The sequence below is a fragment of the Eleutherodactylus coqui genome, chromosome 6 (assembly GCF_035609145.1).
Source record: "Eleutherodactylus coqui strain aEleCoq1 chromosome 6, aEleCoq1.hap1, whole genome shotgun sequence".
NCBI lineage: Eukaryota > Metazoa > Chordata > Amphibia > Anura > Eleutherodactylidae > Eleutherodactylus > Eleutherodactylus coqui.
Genome location: NC_089842.1, coordinates 143,784,297 through 143,806,728, shown reverse-complemented (window position 1 = coordinate 143,806,728; position 22,432 = coordinate 143,784,297). Strand labels below are relative to the sequence as shown.

At 41.9% G+C, this 22,432-nt stretch overlaps 1 protein-coding gene across 1 annotated transcript in view; it reads left to right on the top strand.

The window, feature by feature from the left end:
- The window catches only part of CDC42EP5 (CDC42 effector protein 5), a 31,154-nt gene extending 9,161 nt beyond the window's left edge, over positions 1-21,993 (top strand). The window contains exon 3 of the mRNA XM_066607793.1: positions 19,735-21,993. Coding sequence (XP_066463890.1) covers positions 19,748-20,641 — 894 coding nt within the window. The 5' untranslated portion in view covers positions 19,735-19,747 and the 3' untranslated portion in view covers positions 20,642-21,993. The remainder of the gene's footprint in view (positions 1-19,734) is intronic.
- Positions 21,994-22,432: the final 439 nt, after the last annotated feature.

Below are 22,432 nucleotides of genomic sequence, written 5' to 3'. Positions count from 1 at the left end.
TGCTGCTCCTAATCACCATTTGCTTAGTGGCCTGGCGGGACCTACAAGGCAAGCACATATGCAGCCAATCACATTCAGGGGGTGTCAACCTACCCCCCCCCCCCCCCATCAATCTAGGCTCCACCAGGACTTCCTGGTGGCGTCAAGATATACATACCGTGAGCGTTCCAGTGGTGAGTCAAGGCAAAAACCCCGTGCAGAGGTACTCTCCTACTACTGTTTCTATGCAGCTATCCTGTGCCTGGGATCCCCGCATGGAGGTACTTAAATTCTACTGTTCCTACATGGCCGTCCTGTGTCTGGGATCACCATGTAGAGGTACTAATCCTATTGTCTGCCTGCACATCAATTTTGTGTAAATTGTGCCTTTTATTCTAAGTAAAGTTTTTTTTTTTGCCAGGCCCTGACCATTCCCAGGGACCTGAGGTACGTTACTCAAGTGTGCGGCTCATATATTTACTGCAAGGGTCTTACCGGTGGGTATCACCCGTGACAATCCCTATGCTTGTTTGCAAGTTTATCGGGCATCCCTCACCTATAGTTACCCGGAAGAGGCCCAGCGCTGCCCTGGCCGAGGCTACGTGTATCCCTCCGGTAGAGAGCGTGGTCAGTGCCGCTGTGACAAGCAACCATCTTACCCTCCCAGCTCCTCAATGTTGCCCTGTGTCTGGGGTCACCCTATGGGAAGCTGCACTTTCCTGAAGGCTCAATGCCAACATCCATTTTCATTCAAAGGGGACCTGTCACCAGATTTATGTTATTTGTAGAATGAAAAGAATGGTTGGAGCAACTCTACAGTGGTGCCTAAAGATGAAGGCTGTAGTATTGGGTCAACAGGCTAAATGGAGGTGCTGCTACCCAAGTGTACTCCTCCTGGTGGTAGGCTAGGAATCCTACAAAGACGAGGTGTGAGAAAATGCTTGGCATTTGGTGCAACCTTTTCAAGTGATAACGTTTAGACAGGAAGTGAAGGATCAAGTCGTCTTAATTGAATGGTAAAGGTAATAAACCAGCATACAACTCCTTTTCAAGGAGGGGAAAACTGCTTCCTCAGTCGAGTTGGGGTAAGGACTTACAATGTTATAAGGAATTGAGAACCGTAAGAAGGGGAAAAGGTTTACAGAAAGGGTTTTATTTTGCTTCCTGTTAGGTTACAAGCAATGTATGTAGGAATCTCCACTCCATTTTCAATTTTTTTCTCATTATCATTTTTTGCATATTTGCATAACGTCACTTTTGTACTATTATACTATGTATATTTCCTACATACTTGTTTGTAACTTTTTAAAAAATTTTGTTTTTATTTTGCTTCTCATCTATCAACCCTTTCCCCCTTTTCGCTCTTCTCACTTCTAATTGTAAGCCCTTACTCCAGAATGAATGCAGAAGCTTTCCACCTTAAACGTGTTTTATGCTGGTTTATTGCTTTTACCATTCAATAAAGAAGACATGATCCGTCTTGTCTAAAGGTTCTCACTTCGAAGGTTCCACCGTATGCCAGATATTTTCTCACACCTTGTTTCCACCAGTTATAACACAATGTGCGTGGGGAAAGGCCAGCGATGCCCGATCCCTGTGATTCTAGTCTCTATTCCTAGCAGATTTTTCAAACTGTCCTTTGCCCAATTCTTCCTGGAATGCCGCAGTGTTTCAGAATAAAGCACACATGGCTGCCATGTGGGTACCTGCGTGTAGTTTATGCTGCCCCTGTGGCTCGGACGGCGGGCATGACCCTGGTGATGGGTTCCCTTTGAATCAAATGGGATGTAAACTTTAAGGCTTCAGAAAAGCAAGGAGGTTACAAACTGGCCATCAGGAGTGAGAACTAGACAGCATTGAGCAGCTTGTATTGTAGTCAAGCTATAGAATACAAAGTGTCCAAAATTTTAAACAAAAACCAATTGTAAATACTTTGTTGCACATACAGTACAATGCAATTTAAAATGTCTGCATAGGGGTCCATGCCCTTTCACATACTCTAGCAGCAATTTTAATTCTTTTTAACCCCTGTATTTTGACACATCTGTTGCTAAGCTCAGGTCAGTCTTTTCTGCATGGTTCATATAATCTAATAAGATATTGGTTCACGCTGTATCTTTTAACAAAGGTGTTAATTTGTGAACTGCTTGCACTTCAGAGGGGTTATCAGAAGCTAATCCCTTTCCCCAGGCACAAAGTGGATCCGAAGTGTAAACTCCTGGTAACCAAACGGAGTATTTTTCTTTTATCATAGCTACATCTGACATTTTTAAGTATAGCTAGAAGCGAAGAAGATTTGGACTGTCATGTTTTTTTGTCCTTTCAACTGTATAAAACTTTCTATAGTTTAGTTGGCATGATTTTGGCTGATACCTGACAAGCGTAATTTGAGGAATCGGGGAGGAAAACCGATCAGCTTACCTACAAAGTACAAGACCTGAGCAGTTTTAAAAAGCCTATTGAATTATTTAGATACTTGTTACTTTTCAGACTGCCAAATTACTTTCAACAACACAGTTTAATAGAAGTATTCAGCAAGCTAAAGGAAACCTCAAGCCATGTTATGGGGGCTCAAGGGGCTCTCGTAACACGGACAACCAAGGGTATCTAAAAAATACGTAGGGTGTTTTTAGGATTATTGGGGTGGGAGTTTAATTTCACGTACAACATTGATGGCATATTGCTAGAATAGTCCATCAAAAGCCTGGTCTCATGGGGTTTGTCACAGTAAATCTTCTACGGGCAGTTTTACACTTCCGACTAAACAGCTTACTGAAGGAGGGGAGAGTTGTAGCCCTACATTTTGCACACCCTTTGCAGCAGAAAGCACAGATGGTCCCAATTTGTGTATTTAAAATGTACCTCCTCCTCTTGCTGTACCAGATATCCATTTTATTTGTATGGCGCTAAATCTGTGGTTCAAGGGAGCACTGAAAAGTACTGCTTTTGTAATACTATCTAGTAACTCTTTGAGACCAATGATTTGCACAGTTCAGATGAAGTGGATGTCTGGGACAAAGAAAGGCGATGCATATTAAGGCTGGACTCACACAAATGTATTGTTAGAGTATTCTCTGCACTGGTTTTGCATGCAAAATACTAGCTCAAGAAAAATCACAGGATGTTCTATCTTGGCATGTATTACGCATGCGTACACGCCAAGTTAGTACATGGTGATTGGCGGCACACAGCAAGCATGCAATGTTATTGCATACATGCTGCTCATGTGTCTCTCGTGGGCGACACGCCCGGCCTATCACAGAGATTTATAATTGCTTAAGTTTCCTATTTATGCATTGTTATAGGCTGTAATACACAGAGAAAAAAAATTCGAGTTTTTAACCACAGCTATGCTTATGTAATAACTCGGAATAATGCAAATTAAATACTTCTGGTCTAAAAATATTCTTCAAAATAGTTCAAAATCACTACTCTGCTGAAAGTGCAACTTCTGCCATGACTGTGAAAAAAGTTTCAATGGTGCTATGAAAGTGCCATGCCACTGGTCTACTATAAATGTTTCTGGAAGTTTCATGGTTAGCCAGTGACTGTAATGTGAAAATGATATTAGAACAGGGCCTGTAATATGTCAGAGGTGCTGGTAGCTTTCATACCACCTATGAAACTTATCTTGTTCATGGTGTTTAGATATAAGACCAGGGCAGCAAACTGAATCTTTGTTCATGGTGAAGGAAGTTCTACTCATAATACTGTGGCCCCATGACTCTCTATTTGTCATTCACTAGTTTCTAGAACATTTAATATAAAGTGTAAGATGCTTCCAGTAAAATGCTTGGCACCATTTTAATAAATAGTACAAACAATAGATCACTCATGAAAAATCCAAGGAAGAACATCACGTCATCTTCACGGATATCCAAGACGTAGCCCTAAGCAAGAAATAAAAGATGATGACACAGCGGCCAACCCTTAAATGCCACCACCCCTTTACTGCTCCACCCCATTCCTCAGACATACGCTTGTTTTACTGAGAAGGTTTAGAAATAAACTAAGTCAGAGATAAGTCATAGCAGGAATAATAAAGCTGCCCGACAGGTTCTGGTGTTGGTTTCACCTGCTTTCACTTGCTCTTGCTTCAAGTACATTTTAATATTGTCTTCACTGGAGAAACATGGAACAGAGACAAGGTTCATTCTGAGTGGTTGTGTTTGAACTGAATCCACTGTACTATATTTCTCCTTTTTGGTGTCTTTGGTTAATCAAACAATGGAATACTTATTTAAATATTTTTCAAGGGAAATTATGAATATCATGAGGTCCAGTGGAGCTGGAAATCACAAATGTTAAAGCTATCAACTTATGTCCATGATTTTAAGTGTAGGTTACAAAACCTATATTGGAATACTTTGTAGAATGGAAATGTCAACACACTAGTAAATGGCCATTAATAAATTAAGGTAAGGGTTAACTTTTTGTGTTATCCAGGACATGACAGCTGAGAAATAAGAATAACTTCTATAGTTTGTGTTGTAGGGCAGAAATATTCCTGATTTTACTACTTCCGTGTAGTGATTCTCCATTCAAGCTATACTGTATAAAACAGCTTGGGAAAATGTATATGAATTGGCTTGCTGAACTGTAGCAGACGACTTCCGCTCTCATGTTATATAGAGCTCCATGTGGATATGTCGAGGATGGGAATACACATTTTTTGTTAAAAAAATTGATTTTAATTAGCGCTAATGTTTGCTGGAAAATCTTGTGACCCTTGATAAACTTTAAGCACTGGCATTATATTAGAGACTATTCAAGAACTAATTAGTCCAAGCTCCCTTTTAACTGCTTAAAGCAATTTTCTGACATGGGCATTTAGAGGGTCCCACTTCTGGGGCCCCTACATATCAGACCAGTGACCCCCTGTTCAGCAATTCTAGGTGACTAGCAGCAAGCAAGAAAGGGATGAGATGGCATGGAATATCCTTGGACAGTACTTGTAATTCACATAGACTATAATGGGGGAGTTGCATGCATTGCACTGGTCTCCTCTGATCCTCAATTTCTCAGTTGGATTACCGAACTGGGTTCACAAGACCTCTTTTCTGCCAATAGATAATAGTCCTCAGAGGCGTAACTTGAAGGTTCTAGGCCCCAATGCAAAACCTGTAACAGGGCCCCCAACTATAATGCTTTATTCATAGTACTGGGGTCCCTATATGGAGAAGAGAGGCCTTATGGGCCCCCTAAGGCTCCTGTGCCCGATTGCAACCGCATCTCTTGCATCCCCTACAGTTATGCCAGTTATAGTCCCGGGAATTGCTATCCTGCAGACATCTCCTTAATTGCATCCCCTACAGTTATGCCAGTTATAGTCCCGGGAATTGCTATCCTGCAGACATCTCCTTAAAGGGGTTGTCCCGCGGCAGCAAGTGGGTCTATACACTTCTGTATGGCCATATTAATGCACTTTGTAATGTACATTGTGCATTAATAATGAGCCATACAGAAGTTATCAGAAATTTTTCACTTACCTGTTCCGTTGCTAGCGTCCTCCTTTCCATGGAGCCGTCTAATTTTCAGCGTCTAAGCTCCAAATTAGACGCGCTTGCGCAGTCCGGGTCTTCTTCTTTTCTGAATGGGGCCGCTTGTGCCGGAGATCAGCTCCGTGTAGCTCCGCCCCGTCACGTGTCGATTCCAGCCAATCAGGAGGCTGGAATCGGCAATGGACCGCACAGAAGCCCTGCGGTCCACCGAGGGAGAAGATCCCGGCGGCCATCTTCAACCGGTAAGTAAGAAGTCACCGGAGCGCGGGGATTCAGGTAAGCGCTGTGCGTTTTTTTTTTTTTTTAAGTCCCTGCATCGGGGTTGTCTTGCGCCGAACAGGTGGGGGGGGGTTTGAAAAAAAAAAAAAACGTTTCGGCGCGGGACAACCCCTTTTAATGTCTATGGTCTGAATACATCTTTAAAACCTACCAAACTTTTCAGACAACTTATGGTCATTTAATAGCCTGTGTGTCAATCTTGTGAAATACTCTTAATTGTTATCATTTTTTATTTTTTTTACCACTATAAATCAAGGATGAAGTGCAGCCTCTCTGCAATCCACTGTTTGTCATTGGGCATCTAGCTTCTGTAGTAACTGGGATGTTTATCTTGGCTGTGATGGAGACTGTCTAGGTAAATATAAGATGAGAAGAGGCAGAGCTTGTGCACACACTGACTGCAGGTCTGACAGCTGGAAAACTGAGCCTGTGAAGATGGCCCCTCCCACAGAAGCTAAAAAAAAAAATGTCAACGTTCCAGTTGCTACAGAAGCTGAATGACTAACAACAAGCAGTGATTCCAGAGGGGCTGCATTGAAGCCCTTAAGCCTTGATTTATAGTGGTAAAACAAAAAGAATCTTAACTTGTTGTTCTGGCAAAAATCCTTTATCACCTATCCACAGAATAGGGGATAAATTGCTTCCTCCCCAGCAGTTATGTCACTCTGAATGCAGCACTAGCCAAGCATGCACAGTCAGTGCTCTGTTTATTTCAATTGGAAATACCTGCGCAGGTGTCTCTTGGATAATGCGATAGTCCCATTTGATAGTGAATGGCGCACTGACCGCACATGCTTGGCCAGCCCTCTATTCAGGATGATGTCACTGCTGGGGTGAAGCAACTCCTACGGTGACAGGAGAGCAGGACAAAGGAGTCGCGTCTCGAGATCGTCAGGTGTCTCAGCAGCGAGACCCTCAGCGATAGACAAGTTATTCCCTATCCTGTGGATAACGTGTTCTGATAAAACCCCTATAAAGAGTCTATTACATGATTGTGAAACGCAGGCTATTAAATGTGCATATGGTTCAACTTGGAGTGAATGCACACGGGGCGGATTTGAATTGCGGAATCCAGAGCAGGCGACTGCTTCTGGATTCCATAGTAAATACCACCCATAGCATGCAATGCAAAAGTGATTCTTCATGCACACGAGTGGAAACCAATTGCGGTTTCGCTTGCAGATGAAAAATCGCAGTATGCTTAATTTTCCTGCGGATTCCGCACTGACTACTTCCACTGATGTCAATGGAAGCCGTCCAACTCGCGGCTTTTATGGGAAAAGCAGCAGTTTAAGAAAGAAAATATGTATTGCGCATGTCTAGCGGTGAGCCATGTGGACCATTCCCAGTATGCAGGCTCCCGCATGTGGAATCCAACCTGCCTGTGTGCATGCGGCCTTAATGTGCACCTTTTTTCAATAACTGGTTCCAATTTTACATTTCATCTATGTATTACAACCAACACTGGAACACAAATGTAAAGGTGTCAAGTAGCAACAAACTGTGAAGGATGGATAGAGTCCTTGAAAAAGTAGGCAATGGCTCTATAAATGATTGACCATTAAAATATGGAGAAGTTGGCACTAAGAATGTTGCTGGCACTAAGAGCAATGTATCTGAAGAGTTGCTACTTATGCCTAACATTATGGTTGTTTTCTAATGTTTTCTGATGGCAATTTTTATTGCCGGGATACTAAAAAAAAATCAATTTGGCTCCTGGTGTGGTCCAACAGGTTCCTAAAGTATACCGAACAATACTTTAATCAACTTTGGGGTAAAAGGGAATATGTAGTCCATGCCAAAAGCTCTGAACTAAAGCCCCACTTTAACTATGTCCTTGATCTGGGGCAGCTGGCAAAAACAGCTGCACTACTAGATTTAACAGGTATGTGCCTCAAGATCTTATGTACGATTTAACAGGCAACTGCATGAAGCCCCACAAAAGCAGAACTTCTCTGCAATTAAGGTCTGATTTACTTTAGAGGGTGAACTATAAATACCTGAATACTTTTGTCTTATCAGGACATCCAATAAACTTATTTGAAAGTTTCAAAGTAGTATCGTATGTCGGGCAAGCACACAAGTCAGGATTGTGAGATGATCCTGAATGTTCCGACAAGAGACTTTACAGCTGCAAAATATTTGTGACAGTCCTGGGGTTCAATGAAAAGTAAGATACTACAAATATACCCTAAACCCATGCTATTAGTAACAAGCCTCCTTACACTCATTCAGTATGGTTCATCGTAGGTGAAGCTACACAAATCTATTAGCTGTTGGCTTGAAAACCATTCCCGAATAGGGTGTTTTGGACCCTTTAGAAACCACCCTTATATCATTTTAGCGAATTCTTAAAGTGACCCTCCGATCCTGGACAAACAAAGATGGCCGCAACTCTTCTCTGACTACCTGATGCACACTGTATATTAGTATGCATCATTAGTCTAAGGCTCTACACCTGCTTTGCTTTACCAGTGCTGGCCAATCAGAGCAGCATGTAGTGTCTTAGACTACCAATTTATACTAATGTACAAGGTGCAGCAGGTAGTCAGAGAAATGCTGCGGCCATCTTTGTCCAGAAATGAAGGGTCACTTTAAAACAGTTTGTCCCTGGACATCAAGAAAACTAGGATTGTGTTTAGACAAATTCTACTAATGAAATCAAAGCAGGGGCGTAACTATAGTGGATGCAGGGGATGCGGTTGCACCTGGGCCCAGGAGCCTTAGGGGCCCCATAAGGCCTCTCTTCCCTATACTGGGAGCCCAGTACTATAAAAAAAAAAAGCATTATAGTAGGGGGCACTGTTACAGGTTTTGCACCGGGGCCCAAAAGCTTCAAGTTACGCCTCTGAATCAAAGCGTGTCTAATCTACATGGAACACCATGTATAACTAACCTTGCATATGGAGGACTCCTATATAGATAATGTTTGGGAAGGAAAGTTAAATACCGTATATACCGGCGTATAAGACGACCCCCCAACTGTCACCTTATACGCCGGTATACAGTGGAGAAAAAAAAAAAAAATCATTACTCGCCTCCCACGGCGTTCTGTCGCGCTCCGGCAGGATGTCGCTCGCTCCGGCAGGATGTCGCTCGCTCCTCGTCCCCGGCGCAGCATAGCTTTCTGAATGCGGGGCTTGAAATCCCCGCTTCCAGAAAGCTAATACACACGCCGGCAGCCATGACATCATTGAATGGCTGTGATTGGCTAAAGCACACGTGGCTTCAGCCAATCACACTATTCAATGACATCATTGAATGGGTGTGATTGCTAACACGTGCGCCTTCAGCCAATCACAGCCATTCAATGATGTCATTGAATAGTGTGATTGGCTGAAGCCACGTGTGCTTTAGCCAATCACAGCCATTCAATGCTGTCATGGCTGCCGGCGTGTGTATTAGCTTTCTGGAAGCGGGGATTTCAAGCCCCGCATTCAGAAAGCTATGCTGCGCCGGGGACGATGAGCGAGCGACATCCTGCCGGAGCGCGACAGAACGCCGTGGGAGGTGAGTAATAAATTTTTTTTTTTCTACACTTTTTTTTTTTTTGTATTACCGGCGCATAAGACGACCCCCGACTGCAGAGCAGATTTTTCGGGGTTCAAAAGTCGTCTTATACGCCGGTATATACGGTAGCTCTAGATCTCAAGCCAGAAATTAATTTTATCATAAAAGGGCTTGTGCACTTTTTAAGCCTTTTTCATAAGCTTTTTCCAGGGTTTTATTATAGAAGTGAAGAGTGCTATAAGACAACACTGCAAAATGCCGTACGCTAAAAGTCTAAACATATATATTGGGCTTTAAATATTTTCCTACAAAATGCCCTAGAGATTCTTAGGGTAATCTCATCCTTCTGACCATGTGCTTTTCTTAATTTGGCTTTACGGAGACAGATTAGTGTCTCTTTGAAGCTATCCACTTGCACTGATTTACTCTGGGCAGATTTGAAAACCTCACACAACCCGCTGATGAAGCCCATCAAGCGTGGCAGACACTGGCAAGCCATGTGCCAAGCATTATCACTGCACTGTTTGTTCTGGAGACGGGGCTGGTGTGAAGAATTTTTTTCCCTTCCTTGGAATAAAGACTCTTCATGTTCCAATTGACACTTTACTCATTAAGAGATTCCTTGATATAACTTTATAATTGGGGGTTTTGTTTTTCCTCAATAAGTTATGTCAACATCCAGCATTCCAATTACACACAAAACAAAGGATGGCTGCTCCATGTCAAAGCAGTGGAGTAGCTGGCAAGAACTAGTGGGGAACTGGCCAAATATTTACTTGTACAGTACAGGTGGGCTTAGATGAGCAAAGACATTTCCTGCTTCACTTTGTGATTGCATGGGAAGTTTGTCAGCTCTGAAAGTCAGCTGTTGGGTCTGCTGAGGCTGAAAGGAAATATGTAATAAGGACCTGATTAACTCCTGCCCTTCCTTCCTTCCTCTCTCACTCCATCTGCACATGAATAAGCCTCATACTGAGGGATCACATTGGGTAGATGTATGTGACGAGTTCCCATTTGGCAGATTATCCCCCTTTTTTTTTTCTTGTCCCAACTGTATCTTAATAGCATAATGGTTAAACATAGCGCATGTTCGGTGGCATCACATGGAGTCCAAACAGGATGTGACCAGGGACTAAATTAGAACTGGTAGAAAATCATGTCTCAAATTAGTCCCCTGAAGTCTATGACAGCACAGCCATGTAATATAATGACTTGATACTTTTTAGAGCTGTAGTTTTTATGCACTCCAGGCAAAATGTATAGACTGACACCGGGTTACTCTACAGAATTTTCTTTGAACTCTTGTGTCATGCACCGACCCCTCAGGTTCTGCACTAGACATACCAATGTATACATATGTTCTGCCTGGAGTGTTTCTTCTAAGGAACTACTGAACATGTGATGCATGTTATGGAGCATTAAAGGACAACTTCATGTGCAGCTACAGATATGTCCACCCTTAACCCAACATGTCCCACGATGTGTGGTGCAAGATGAAGAGAAAAAAAGAAGTAAAAATACACAAGCGGCAGATGCGTCTGACAGATGCTATCCATCACTATAGGCTGCCATGTTTTGAGGAAAAATGTTTAGAGTAGAAGCCGTGTTCCCTGCCCCCATCCCAAGTGAAGGAATGAGAATGTATCATGAGAAATTAGAGACCTTAACGAAATTCAAGTTAAAGTAATTACGGACAGATCAGAACCCTTTGTAGGGTAATTAGAATGTGTAAACTTGCAATAAGCACCCATCAAAGTAGTCATGTCACATTTTAAGAAAATACAGCACTCGGGGCATGGGTATTTATAGAGTTCTGTGAAACGTCACAAGGGCTTCCGTAAAATTTTTGATTTAGAAGGACCTGTGCAGAACGTTGTTTAAAAACTTCTTCATACATCAGATAGTTCACTTTACAACTCTTCTGCACGACATGAATGATAGAAAATTCAAGAACACGTTCAGGCTTTATTCACACAAGCGTATACACGCAGCTATTTAGCCGCCTAAATACGCCGGCCATCGGATTCAATGCATTCCTTCTGATGGCCGGCATATTTACGCGGGTAAATGGCTGCGTATATACACTCATGTGAATAAAGCCGAAGACCGTCTCCTGTTTAACAAACTCCGTATGTAAGTGTTAGATACCCAGGTTACTCGTTTTCTTTCTTTTTTTAACCTTTTTATCTTTTCAGGTGTTTGTAGCAGTTACTTTTATTGTAGATACATTTAGGATCAGTTTTACTACTTTTATGTCCCATTTGGACCATTTGTACAAAGCATGAAAATGTGCAAATCTGAAAATGATCGCTCGCCCTCTAATTTATCCTGGCATCAGCGAGAACTGCTGACAAGACTCGTCAGCAATCACTTTAGCACTTCTCATCCTCTTGAAGGGCCATGATCTTTCTGCTCTCAGCCTCTGGTTCACCAGAAGTACTATTTTGCATTTCTGTTCTTCGTGAAATAGAATACGATCTACTGTTCCTTTTAGTATTTCAGGTTGGAGAGAGGGTTATTTGCAATAGTCTCAATGAAGTCACTGACAGGAAATTCCCGAAAAATGTCTTTCGTCATGACTATGCTACGTATTTCCCTTTCTGAAAACCTCCAAAAGCATACATGTAAGATTAGCATTAGAGATGAGCGAGCGTACTCGGAAAAGCACTACTCGCTCGAGTAATTTGCTTTATCCGAGTATCGCTGTGCTCGTCCCTGAAGATTCGGGTGCCGCTGCGGCTGACAGGTGAGTCGCAGCGGGGAGCAGGGGAGAGGGGGCGGGAGAGAGGGAGAGAAAGATCTTACCTCCGTTCCTCCCCGCTCTCCCCTGCAGCTCCCCGCTCCGTGCCGACACCCGAATCTTCAGACCCGAGCACAGCGATACTCGGATAAAGCAAATTACTCGAGCGAGTAGTGCTTTTCCGAGTACGCTCGCTCATCTCTAATTAGCATCTCTTATGATTTGCCTTTTTTTTTTGTTTGTTTTTTTTAGGGTTGGTTCACACTGACATTTTGCGCCTGTGCTTTTCTGTCTCTGTTCTATTTTTTTGAGCAGAGAAAAACTAAATTAAAATTGAAAGGTTTTTTTTTTTTTTTCCCCAATGGGTTTTCAAAAAAACTGAATGCTTTCAGTTTGTTTCTGTTCAATTCTTTTGTTTTGTTGTTTTTAACCTGAAAAACGCTGAAACAGAAGCCAACTGAAAGCGTTCAGTTTTTTAAAAAAAAACCCATTGATCAATATGGGTAAAAAGATCGGTGTATTTCAGTCTTACTACCATTTTTCTCTTCTTCTCTGCCCAAAAAATGGAACCGAAACAGAAAGGCGCAATGGATGCAAAACACAAGTCTGAACTTACCCTAAGTTTTGTGCTCCTTTTTAAGTGAAATTGAAGCTCCTTCATAAAGTTACTGTCTCCCAGCAGTTTTTGTGCTTGGCAGGGTCTCAAAATAAATAGTCCTTCTCCATAAGGACTTTGAAATAAGATTCCAGGACGTCTCTTCAGCCTCGGTTGACACAGGCTGTGTGATTAGCAGCACCAGAGCAAAGCGTTGATTTACAAGGTTTAATGTCGCCAGAAAGCAGCAGACAATATGGCATTTGGATCATATTTGTAGTAGTGGAAATGTATTAAACAGAACTAGAGTAATATTTACTTTTTATAGCGATCGTAACTCAATAGCTGCCATGATCAGATGACACTTGGTACTCATCACCACCGCATACCTGGGGCTCTCCATTCAAAAGCGGTGATTTCAGTAAATTAAATGGATTTAAAGGGGTTTTCTGGCTTTTTTTGGTCCTCTTTTAGTAAATTCAGAGAGTGACTGGTCTATAAAGCTCTATGTAAACTGTTTGCACGGGGCCCTTGGGCTGAGCTGTATGTAAACAATACGGCTGCGGGAAATGTCTCATCCTTGGCAACATTCATACATATACAGCTGCAGAGCTTTTAAACATTGCTAGGTCATGTGACTGGTGACACATTATTAAAAAGCTGGGGAAGAGTTGCTCTTTAAGGGGTCCATCTTTTTTTTTTTTTTTATTTACTTTTTACAGTCTGTCTGTCTGTCTTGCACTAACCTTGAATTTCAGCCCATTTTATACTTCCAATTTTGCAGGCTTTGGAGCTGAATTCTCCCAAAATTCCTTGCTGGTTCACTGTCCGCAGTCTCTAAGTTCTTTAGTCTGTACACCAACCACTGTACAATAGTTGGAGGGTGTGCAAACTGTCCCAATGCATTACAGGAGCTCAGCTAAGTTGTTAGCAGTGTACCTGAAACAAGCTTATTGACTGTTTCCAATGGCAAACTGCAAAATTAAGAATTCTTATATGGATTGTAATCGAAACCTAGAAACCTGATGGCAGAAAGATATCACATGGTCCAACTAGTCTGCACTTATTTGTGTTTTATTTTTCTCTTGGGATAGAGAGATGCTTATTCCAGGCATACTGGAAAATAATTATTCATACTCCAACATCATCTGCTGGAAGTTTGTTCCAAGCATCTACTACTTTCAGTCAAACCTTTCCTAATATTGCTTCTACAAAATATTCCCTCCTATATGAAAGGTTCCCCCTTCACCACCTATGTGCATAGAGCCACCTGCTCGGCTGTTTTCGTAACCCTGGCCAACGCACACAGCCGAACAGGTTGTGGTAGACTTTGCTTATGGATATGCCATAAAAGTCCCTGGGGGAATACCCTTTTAAAATTACTTTCATCCTTGAACACTTTTTTTTTAAATTTCCATGTACAATTAAAGGGGTTGTCCCGCGAAACAAAGTTGGGGTATACACTTCTGTATGGCCATATTAATACACTTTGTAATGTACATTGTGCATTAAATATGAGCCATACAGAAGTTATTCACTTACCTGCTCCGTTGCTAGCGTCCTCGTCTCCATGGTGCCGTCTAATTTTCAGCGTCTAATCGCCCGATTAGACGCACTTGCGCAGTCCGGTCTTCTCCGTGTTGAATGGGGCTGCTCGTGCTGGAGAGCTGCTCCTCGTAGCTCCGCCCCGTCACGTGTGCCGATTCCAGCCAATCAGGAGGCTGGAATCGGCAATGGACCGCACAGAAGACCTGCGGTCCACCGAGGGTGAAGATCCCGGCGGCCATATTCGCAAGGTAAGTAAGAAGTCACCGGAGCGCGGGGATTCAGGTAAGTACTATCCTTTTTTTTTTTTTTCAACACATGCATCGGGTTTGTCTCGCGCCGAACGGGGGGCTATTGAAAAAAAAAAAAAAACGTTTCGGCGCGGGACAACCCCTTTAAGGTTAAAAAGTTGAGTAACTTTGTATATACACTTATGACGTTTCTTGCACTGATCCTGAGTTGCAGCCTGTATTCTAGTCCGTACCAACATTCATAATTTTGCTGTTTGCCATTGGAAACAGTCAACAAACTGTTGTCAGACACACTCCTGGGAATTCCATTTTTAGAGAACTAGTCCTCTCCTACTGTCCATATTGAAGTAGTGCAGGCGATGACTGCTTTGACAGTGGACGAACACCAAGGAAGGCAAGTAGAAAACTCACGTTCCCGGATTTGGTGTTTAAGTTCCCGGGAGCCCCTAAGTTTAGTTTATGGGGTCATATCACCTGACAAACTCCCTTTTATACAGCTATAACAAAATAAGTTGCGGGTTAATAGTTAAAATTGTATTACAAAGAAAGGGGCTTTCCACCCAGAGCCGCTGTACAGTTCTGCTGGGAAGGAGATGGTGTCTCACTTCTGAGAAAAGACTTAAAAAAATGGGGATTCTGGTCTCATCTGAAGTTGTAATTCATGTGCCAAAGTCAGACAGAAGGGGCTTTGTTCCCTATTCAAGTGTCAGACACTCTGCTGCAGCCAGAATCTGTTAAATATTTAGTTTTGGGGTGGGGGGAGTCTTATTGTAACACTACAGAGTAAATGGCGCAGACACAGATCTGTCTGATATACCCTGTATTATGAGTGAAAATATTGTGCTACGTGGACATTCCATGGGAATGGTTGATTTGTGTAAAGAAAAAGGCGGCAGGGGGTGTGCATTAAATTTGTGGGGTTTAACTTTAAACCCCAGTCCTGTAGAGTCAGCAGAACCATGAGGTGTAAGAATAGGTATATGCATCGTTCTATAGTAGTAAATCAGAAGTTAGATCTGCAGGTATAGTTTGGCTATTTTATATCCTTTACTTATTGGAATTTTTCTACTCCCAGTTGTGGTTTCCATTTTTGTTAATGGAACGGGAAGTGCATCCTATCGCTCATAAGCCTTGAAGTAGCTTCTCAGAAACTAAGGGTAAATGAATCCACATGTGAGCGGGGCCAATTGCACAGCTTTGCAGGAAACTGCATGCTGTCAATCAAATTTGATGTCGCCCAAGTACAGTGAGCTGTGGGAGCCAACCACTTCACACATTTTAAGTGTTTGGAGCTGAATCTAAGGATGGCGCAAGCGGGGGAATGGGGTTGAGTTGAGTTGGGAGGGAAAAAAACCGTGACCGTGTCAGTATGACATGGAAAGGGAAAGAGACTATTTATTTGTATAGCGCCAACTTATTCTGCAGCGACTTCAGGTAATTTATTTATTACTCCTGGCATCATGGTACCCAGGATGTTGGTGCTGATGCCAGGAGAAGAGGTAGTGATGCTGCATCAGTTACCTGACTTCTGCTGTCTGTACAGACCATGAGCACCGCAGGACCCGGTGCCACCTTTTCCCGGGAAGCAAGATAGGCGAGTATTGCTTTTTCAAAGCCAGACAACCTCTTTAAGCACCTAACAGTCATCTTGTGTAAACCCCCCTTTAGTCATTTAACCCTCAGTAATTATGTGTTCATAAGTGCTGCTAGTGGTATATCCTAAAGCCACACCATTACTGCAGAATAACACAAGGCACCAAAACCTTAAACAATGTTCAAACAAACCCTATGGGTCATCCTATGTGGGCAGATGAATTTCTATAACAATCGCCGATTTGATGATAAAAGAACTTTGCTGTTGCACTTTACATAAATTTTTACTTCCAATTTTTGATCCTTTGTTCAAACTCCTCTTCTCATAGAAGCATGTTTAAGACCCTTTTCAGGTTCAAACATTCCTCCCCCCCCTGATCATTGGGCCATATGAAAGGAACAATGATCAGCCAGTGAACAATCACTCTCAATTTTTAACTTTTTCTATTTATTTTTATATTCAGAAGGTTGATTAGTTAAACACAATATTGCTGATAAGGGATTGATTATTGTAAAAGTGGATACAACTATTGAAGACCTCAGTTACCAGTTAGATCCATTCACCTGGTAGTGGGATGGTCTGCTGGTTGGCCATACAAAAACTTGCCTAAGCACTAGGGAAAAAGATGCTGGCAGAAAAGTTCTAGGTGCATCTGGTCCCTGGGATTCATACCATGGTCTGCTTGGTCCCCTGTCTTTAACAATCCTATGCAACCTCTTTTTAAGGACATATCCGTTTTAAGAAATTTAATTTAAAAAGAATATATGTATTTCATAGTATACTACTCCTTTTATCTGTCAGTAATTTGAATTGTAAGAGGAGGGGTACAGTAGACCTTCAGGACAATGTGCCCAGCACTAGATGTTAATGTGTTGCCTGCCATGTAAAGGCCAATTTACACTGGACGAGTATCGCTAAAAATTTGCTAATCGGCGATCGTTTTTGCGATAATCGATGTGTGTAAATGGGCGTGGGGCACCCGCATTTCGGGCACTTTTTGGTGATCGTGAAAATCAAGCTGCCTTGATTTTAATGATCACTTTTATCAGTCATTCTCCGGGGGGGGGGGGGGGGGAGGGGGGGGTGTTGATAGCATTGTTTCCCCATGGAGAACAAAGGATCTGAGCGCAGATAATACTGAACTATTATTATTGACTTTTTCCCCCAAAAGGGCTAATTGGCTTCTGCTCTTGGGGTTTTTTGCCTTCCTCTGGATTAACAACACAGGAGGATAAACAGGCTGGACTAGATGGACATTGTCTTCATTCGGCCTTACGTACTATGTTAAGAGATTTTGTATAACTATGCCATTTTACTTGTAGACCATTAGAGATCAAGATTATGTTCACACTGCTATTTGACAATTCCAACAGCCTTGACGGACCTCATTATTAGTCAGTGGGATCGATCAGATGCCGTTTGTATCCTAAATATTATTGAGTATAGCGCTCAATGAATTATTTCCTGCCTTTCTGTTGCATTACTCGTTGACATGCTTGGCCTGGTTCTTGCTATCCAGGTATGTGTAACTTTGTTACAGAACAATACGTTGATTACAAGGGTAGGGCCCTTTAGACTGCACTTTGAAGTTTTTATAGCAGGCAAGATTGGAGTCTGTTTGGGGTGTTTTTGTGTTCTGAATAGTAGGGTGGCGTTTGCTGTAATGAAAACTGTACACAAGTTATATAAGAGGAACACCTCAGATATGCCAGATGAATTTAATAAACCTGTTCTTGCCTTTCTTGGTAAAGCAGGGGTGTAGTGAACAGGTTACGGGGGTCCTACATGATCCCAGCACAACACTTACACTTTTTTCTAAGGACTAGGTATATGCCTCGGTTCCTTGTTTCTTTCTTCTCTCCTGACGTACAAAGGTGTGCAAATAATCGCATCACATGCTCCAGTCAGTGTTTGATATTGCAAACCTCAGAACTTTTTTTTTTCTTTTTTTTTTTTTTTTTTTTTTTCCTTTTTTAATTTTAAAGGGAAACTGTATGTCTTCTGCCTGAAGCATAAACAAAGGGTATTTCTACAGTTAGTGACAACCGTTTGCTGGAGCAGTCGGTTTAAACACAGAGATAATTTATTTTATTTTTTTAAAACAGGATTGTTGACTTTAGTGTACCAGTAAATGAGAACAGAACGGTCTGTGTTTATACCGAAGAAGTGGCGAACGAGCTAACAATGATTTTCATGTTTGCATGAAATAAACGATAATTTGTTAACTTATCATTATTCATTCAATCGTTGGCCATTTTTACATTGAATGTTTATCGTCCAAATTCAAACAAGCCAGTCAAATATATACTTTATTAAAAAAAAAAAACAATCATTCCTTTTCAAAGCACCTTTACTTGTGTTGCTGTTAAGACAGGTGACGGGGAGCCAGCTGAGAGACTTTTCATATGTACCCGCTTCCTGTTTCCCGTGGTGCCTGTCTGTGAAGCCCATGCACCGACCGAAACTCTGTGTTCGGAAGGCTATTATTTCTCCTTAGGGAGAGCATCTAGGTGAGGAGACTTGCCTCAAGGCCAGCCATGCTCCTCTGGGAAATATGCAAATGCAAAGATGGAATAATACCACTACAGTGCCACCAATTGAAAGGCAGCATTCCTACAAGTCAATGTCTGACCCTTTAACAAGCCCAGTAACAATGATTGGGACTTGTGAGCCAAATCTAGAATTTTATACAAAAATAAGATAACCGTGCAGACAGCTGTTTCGGGGTGATTGCCCCTCAGCAGTGCACAGTAGGTTTCTGGCTTGCCAAGTCTATGGAAAAGCATGTGCACAGGACTCTGACAAGAGTCGGACTTTACAAGCGGGTGCTGCAAGAAAATACCCCACCCAACTCCCTATTGATACTATTGTTTCAGCTGTATCCTGCTCCCTGATGACAGACTGGGTATGAAGAACAGAGCGGTCCAGCTCTGTTCTACATACCCCACTCGGAGCGCTCGGCTGTATAACAGCTGGATGCAGAAGACAAGTGGGGACACCCTGCTTGTCTTCTGCATCCTTTGCTTCGAGTGCTCATCTGTATAACAGCCGGCCGCCCGGAGTGGGGAACAGCTGGATGCAGAAGACAAGCGGGGACACCCTGCTTGTCTTCTGCATTCTCCGCTCGCAGCGCAAGGTGATCACTCATCTTGAGCAATCATGTTGCGCTGTAAATGACACAACGATTATCACTGAAGACATCTTTTGAGCGATAATCGCTGTGTCTAAATGGGCCTTTAAGACTCCAATGGTTGGTCAGATTTACTATCCACTTCATATTGTACTATTACATTTTGCTGCAACACTGTGTGAGCAATTGCTGTATGGAAAGAACATTAGCCACATTCTCACAAGAAGCTGTATCTTATGTCAAATTTTTTATTTTAGTGTTCTTCATTAATTGACTCAAGGTATACAGATTGCACTGACTAGAGATTAGGGTAAAAGGGAGGAACTGTTATGACTGGGTCAGACCAACATATCAAAATTATGGGGACTTTCAATATGGGTTGAGGATGATAATTTATAATTGTTCTATACTGGATTCTTGGAAATTATTCCTGTAGAAAACCTTTATCTAGAGGTCTAGCAATTTGATGATATTTGGATGCCAATATACATTAGGCTACCAGGACTACAAAAAGTCAGCAGTTTGAAAGACCTCTGATAGACCTTATTAAGGCATGTCATTGCACAACACTATAACTAACTATGTCCATATCCCTTTTCTTTTCTTGTAGATCCTGTCTCAAGATGCCCATCCTCAAGCAATCCAGCTCCCACTCAAAAAAGCGAACCCGCATTGATCGAGAGATGATCAGTGCCCCATTGGGGGATTTTAGACACACCATGCATGTTGGAAGGGGAGGTGATGTGTTTGGGGATACCTCCTTCCTCAGTAACCATGGTCCTACTGCAGCCCCACCAGTGGATCTGCCAAAGAAAAATGGTCTCATGAAAATGGCAGGTGACCATGAAGAAAACAAAATGGCCGATTCATTAAGCCAACTTTCACAGTCCTCTGGAATTGGCTCTGGGACTGGAAGTGTCTCCTCAAGCCCAGTGAATAATATATCCTCTAAAGCAGACAGATTGTGGAATAACAGCAATACAGGTGGAAACTCTGATCAGTTTGACTGGATTTCGCCCGGAGACACTGGTCTGAAACATGCAGAATCCATGTTATCCTTCCATCTTGACTTGGGACCCTCTATTATGGATGACGTACTAGGTGTGATGGATAAAGATCCTCTGACTTCTGAGTGGAACAATCCAGACGATCAGAGAGATTTTGAATTAAAATTTGCTGCTGTCCATGCCACAGATAGTGAGAAATACATACAATCCTCCTCGGTTACAGAACCACAGGGAATCCGTTATAGTCTATCCAGTACAATGCCAAAGACGAACCCTGCTTTTGAACCTGTCTCTGTTACCACCCCAGACCATCCAGAAGGAAACCGATCAGTGTATGAAGATAGTGAAGAAAAACGTTCTGTCTATGAAGGCATTGCGGATAGTCCAGAGCAACATGACAACAGTCTACATATTAGTCACCGTGCAGAGCTAGATGATGAGGAAGACTATGAAGAGGAAGGTCAAGGATACACATTTGATGATGACCTTGATGATGAGATTGGAGTATAGGAGTGAAGAATACAGTAATTTAAACTTTATGGTGTATCTCAAACATCCTTCTTGACCACGAATTAGTCTTCATAGGTCAACCAATACAGATGGTTTAAACGTTCTATGATGGACTTCCTCAAAAAAAGGAAGAAGAGGGGGGAGAAAAACTCTTAGGTTATTAAACTATTCAAAAAGGATATACTTTTTACAGAGGAGATGTTATACATTTGATCAGCTCCTGTACTTCTAAGGACTTTATAGTATTTTGGACTTCAAGTGGACATGGCTTTTATAAGTTGGATACTGCGAGGGAAGTCGGGTAATCTATAAGGACTTTGTAAATGTCTCAATTGTGATTGATCAGAAGAAATTAAATTGTCCAATGTTCTATGTCCTTTTTATATTAAAAGGTAATTTATAGCCTTATTACATATGGGTGTATATATAGACATCCTTTAGAAGAATTATCAAAACTGCTTACAAGTGGAAAACGTTCAGCTCTGTAGTTTGTGAACTAAATATGTTGTAATGTCTACTGGTGCCATGCTAGACATCAAAGATTGAAATATGCAACTATGTAAAGCATTGCCACTCCTGTAGCATACATGCTGAAAAGTTTTTTGTTTTTTTTTAACACTTTCTTTTCATATACCCGCAAACTTTTTTTTTTTAATTTTTTTTTATTGAACACAAGGTTGGATTAAACCTCAACCAAGGCCATGAAAAGCCTCTCTTTGTACTACATCTTCTGCTGGGGTGCATATCCTATTTTTGCATGCGGACACTAAGCCCCAATGGAGATCTTGAAGTGTATTTATATTTCTTACGCTAATTTTTGTTCTGTACAACATGCTGCAGTTTGTTCGGTGGCTGCTTGTCCTAGAGGATCAACCAAACAGATTTATCTTGGTGTCGACTTTTCTGTTCCACAGGAATTGATCAGAAAGTGTTTACTATGCAGTACAATAGAGCTAATCTCCTGTGTATTCATGCATATCACCTTACTTTGAAAAAAATTGACATAATGGTAGACTGACAGCTTGCAGATGGCCTAAGAAATTAAGCTGAAAACTGTGTCTGTGCCATGGTCAAAATGATTTTGCACACTACAAATGTTTCACATAATTTGCACATTCGCCCTGAATTTATATCCTATTTTTTTTTCTAATAGCAAGTAGCTGTCAACACGCCACAAATCTGTTGTAATTTGTCTTCGGCAACCCATCTTAACACTGTCTGAATAAGCAGGAGTTTTTTCTTTATGCATATCTTTTCAGCCTGTGTATAGTAAAACCTACATCACACATGTATTTCATATCATATTTTTTATAAAGATTTCTTCTGCAATAAAATAGTTTGCAGCCTTTTAAGTTTCGAAGTTTTTTGGTCCCCCCCCCCCCCCCCCTCATTTATATAGAATTGAAGCCCCTTTTTAGGGCCACAGTGCGGTGTAATCTATTTGCTTCACTAAGGCCTCATGTCCACGGGATAATTGTTATTTAAAATCCGCAGTGTTTTTCCCACACACGGATCTGCGCCCCATAGGGATGCATTGGACACCCGCGGGTAGATAAATACCTGCGGATGGTATTTAAAAGTGATTTAAAAAATTTCCGGTGCATGAAAAAAAACGCGCCATGCTCCATTTAAGTGCGGATCACGCTCCGGATGGCCCCCATTGATCTCTATGGCTGTGGGAGATCCGCTGCGGATTTCAAGGCTGAGAGGTGGAGAAAGTACTAGGAGGTGGGGTAAAGTGAGCAAAACACCAGCGTAAAAACTGCATCCGCGTACATACGCGCGTGAAAA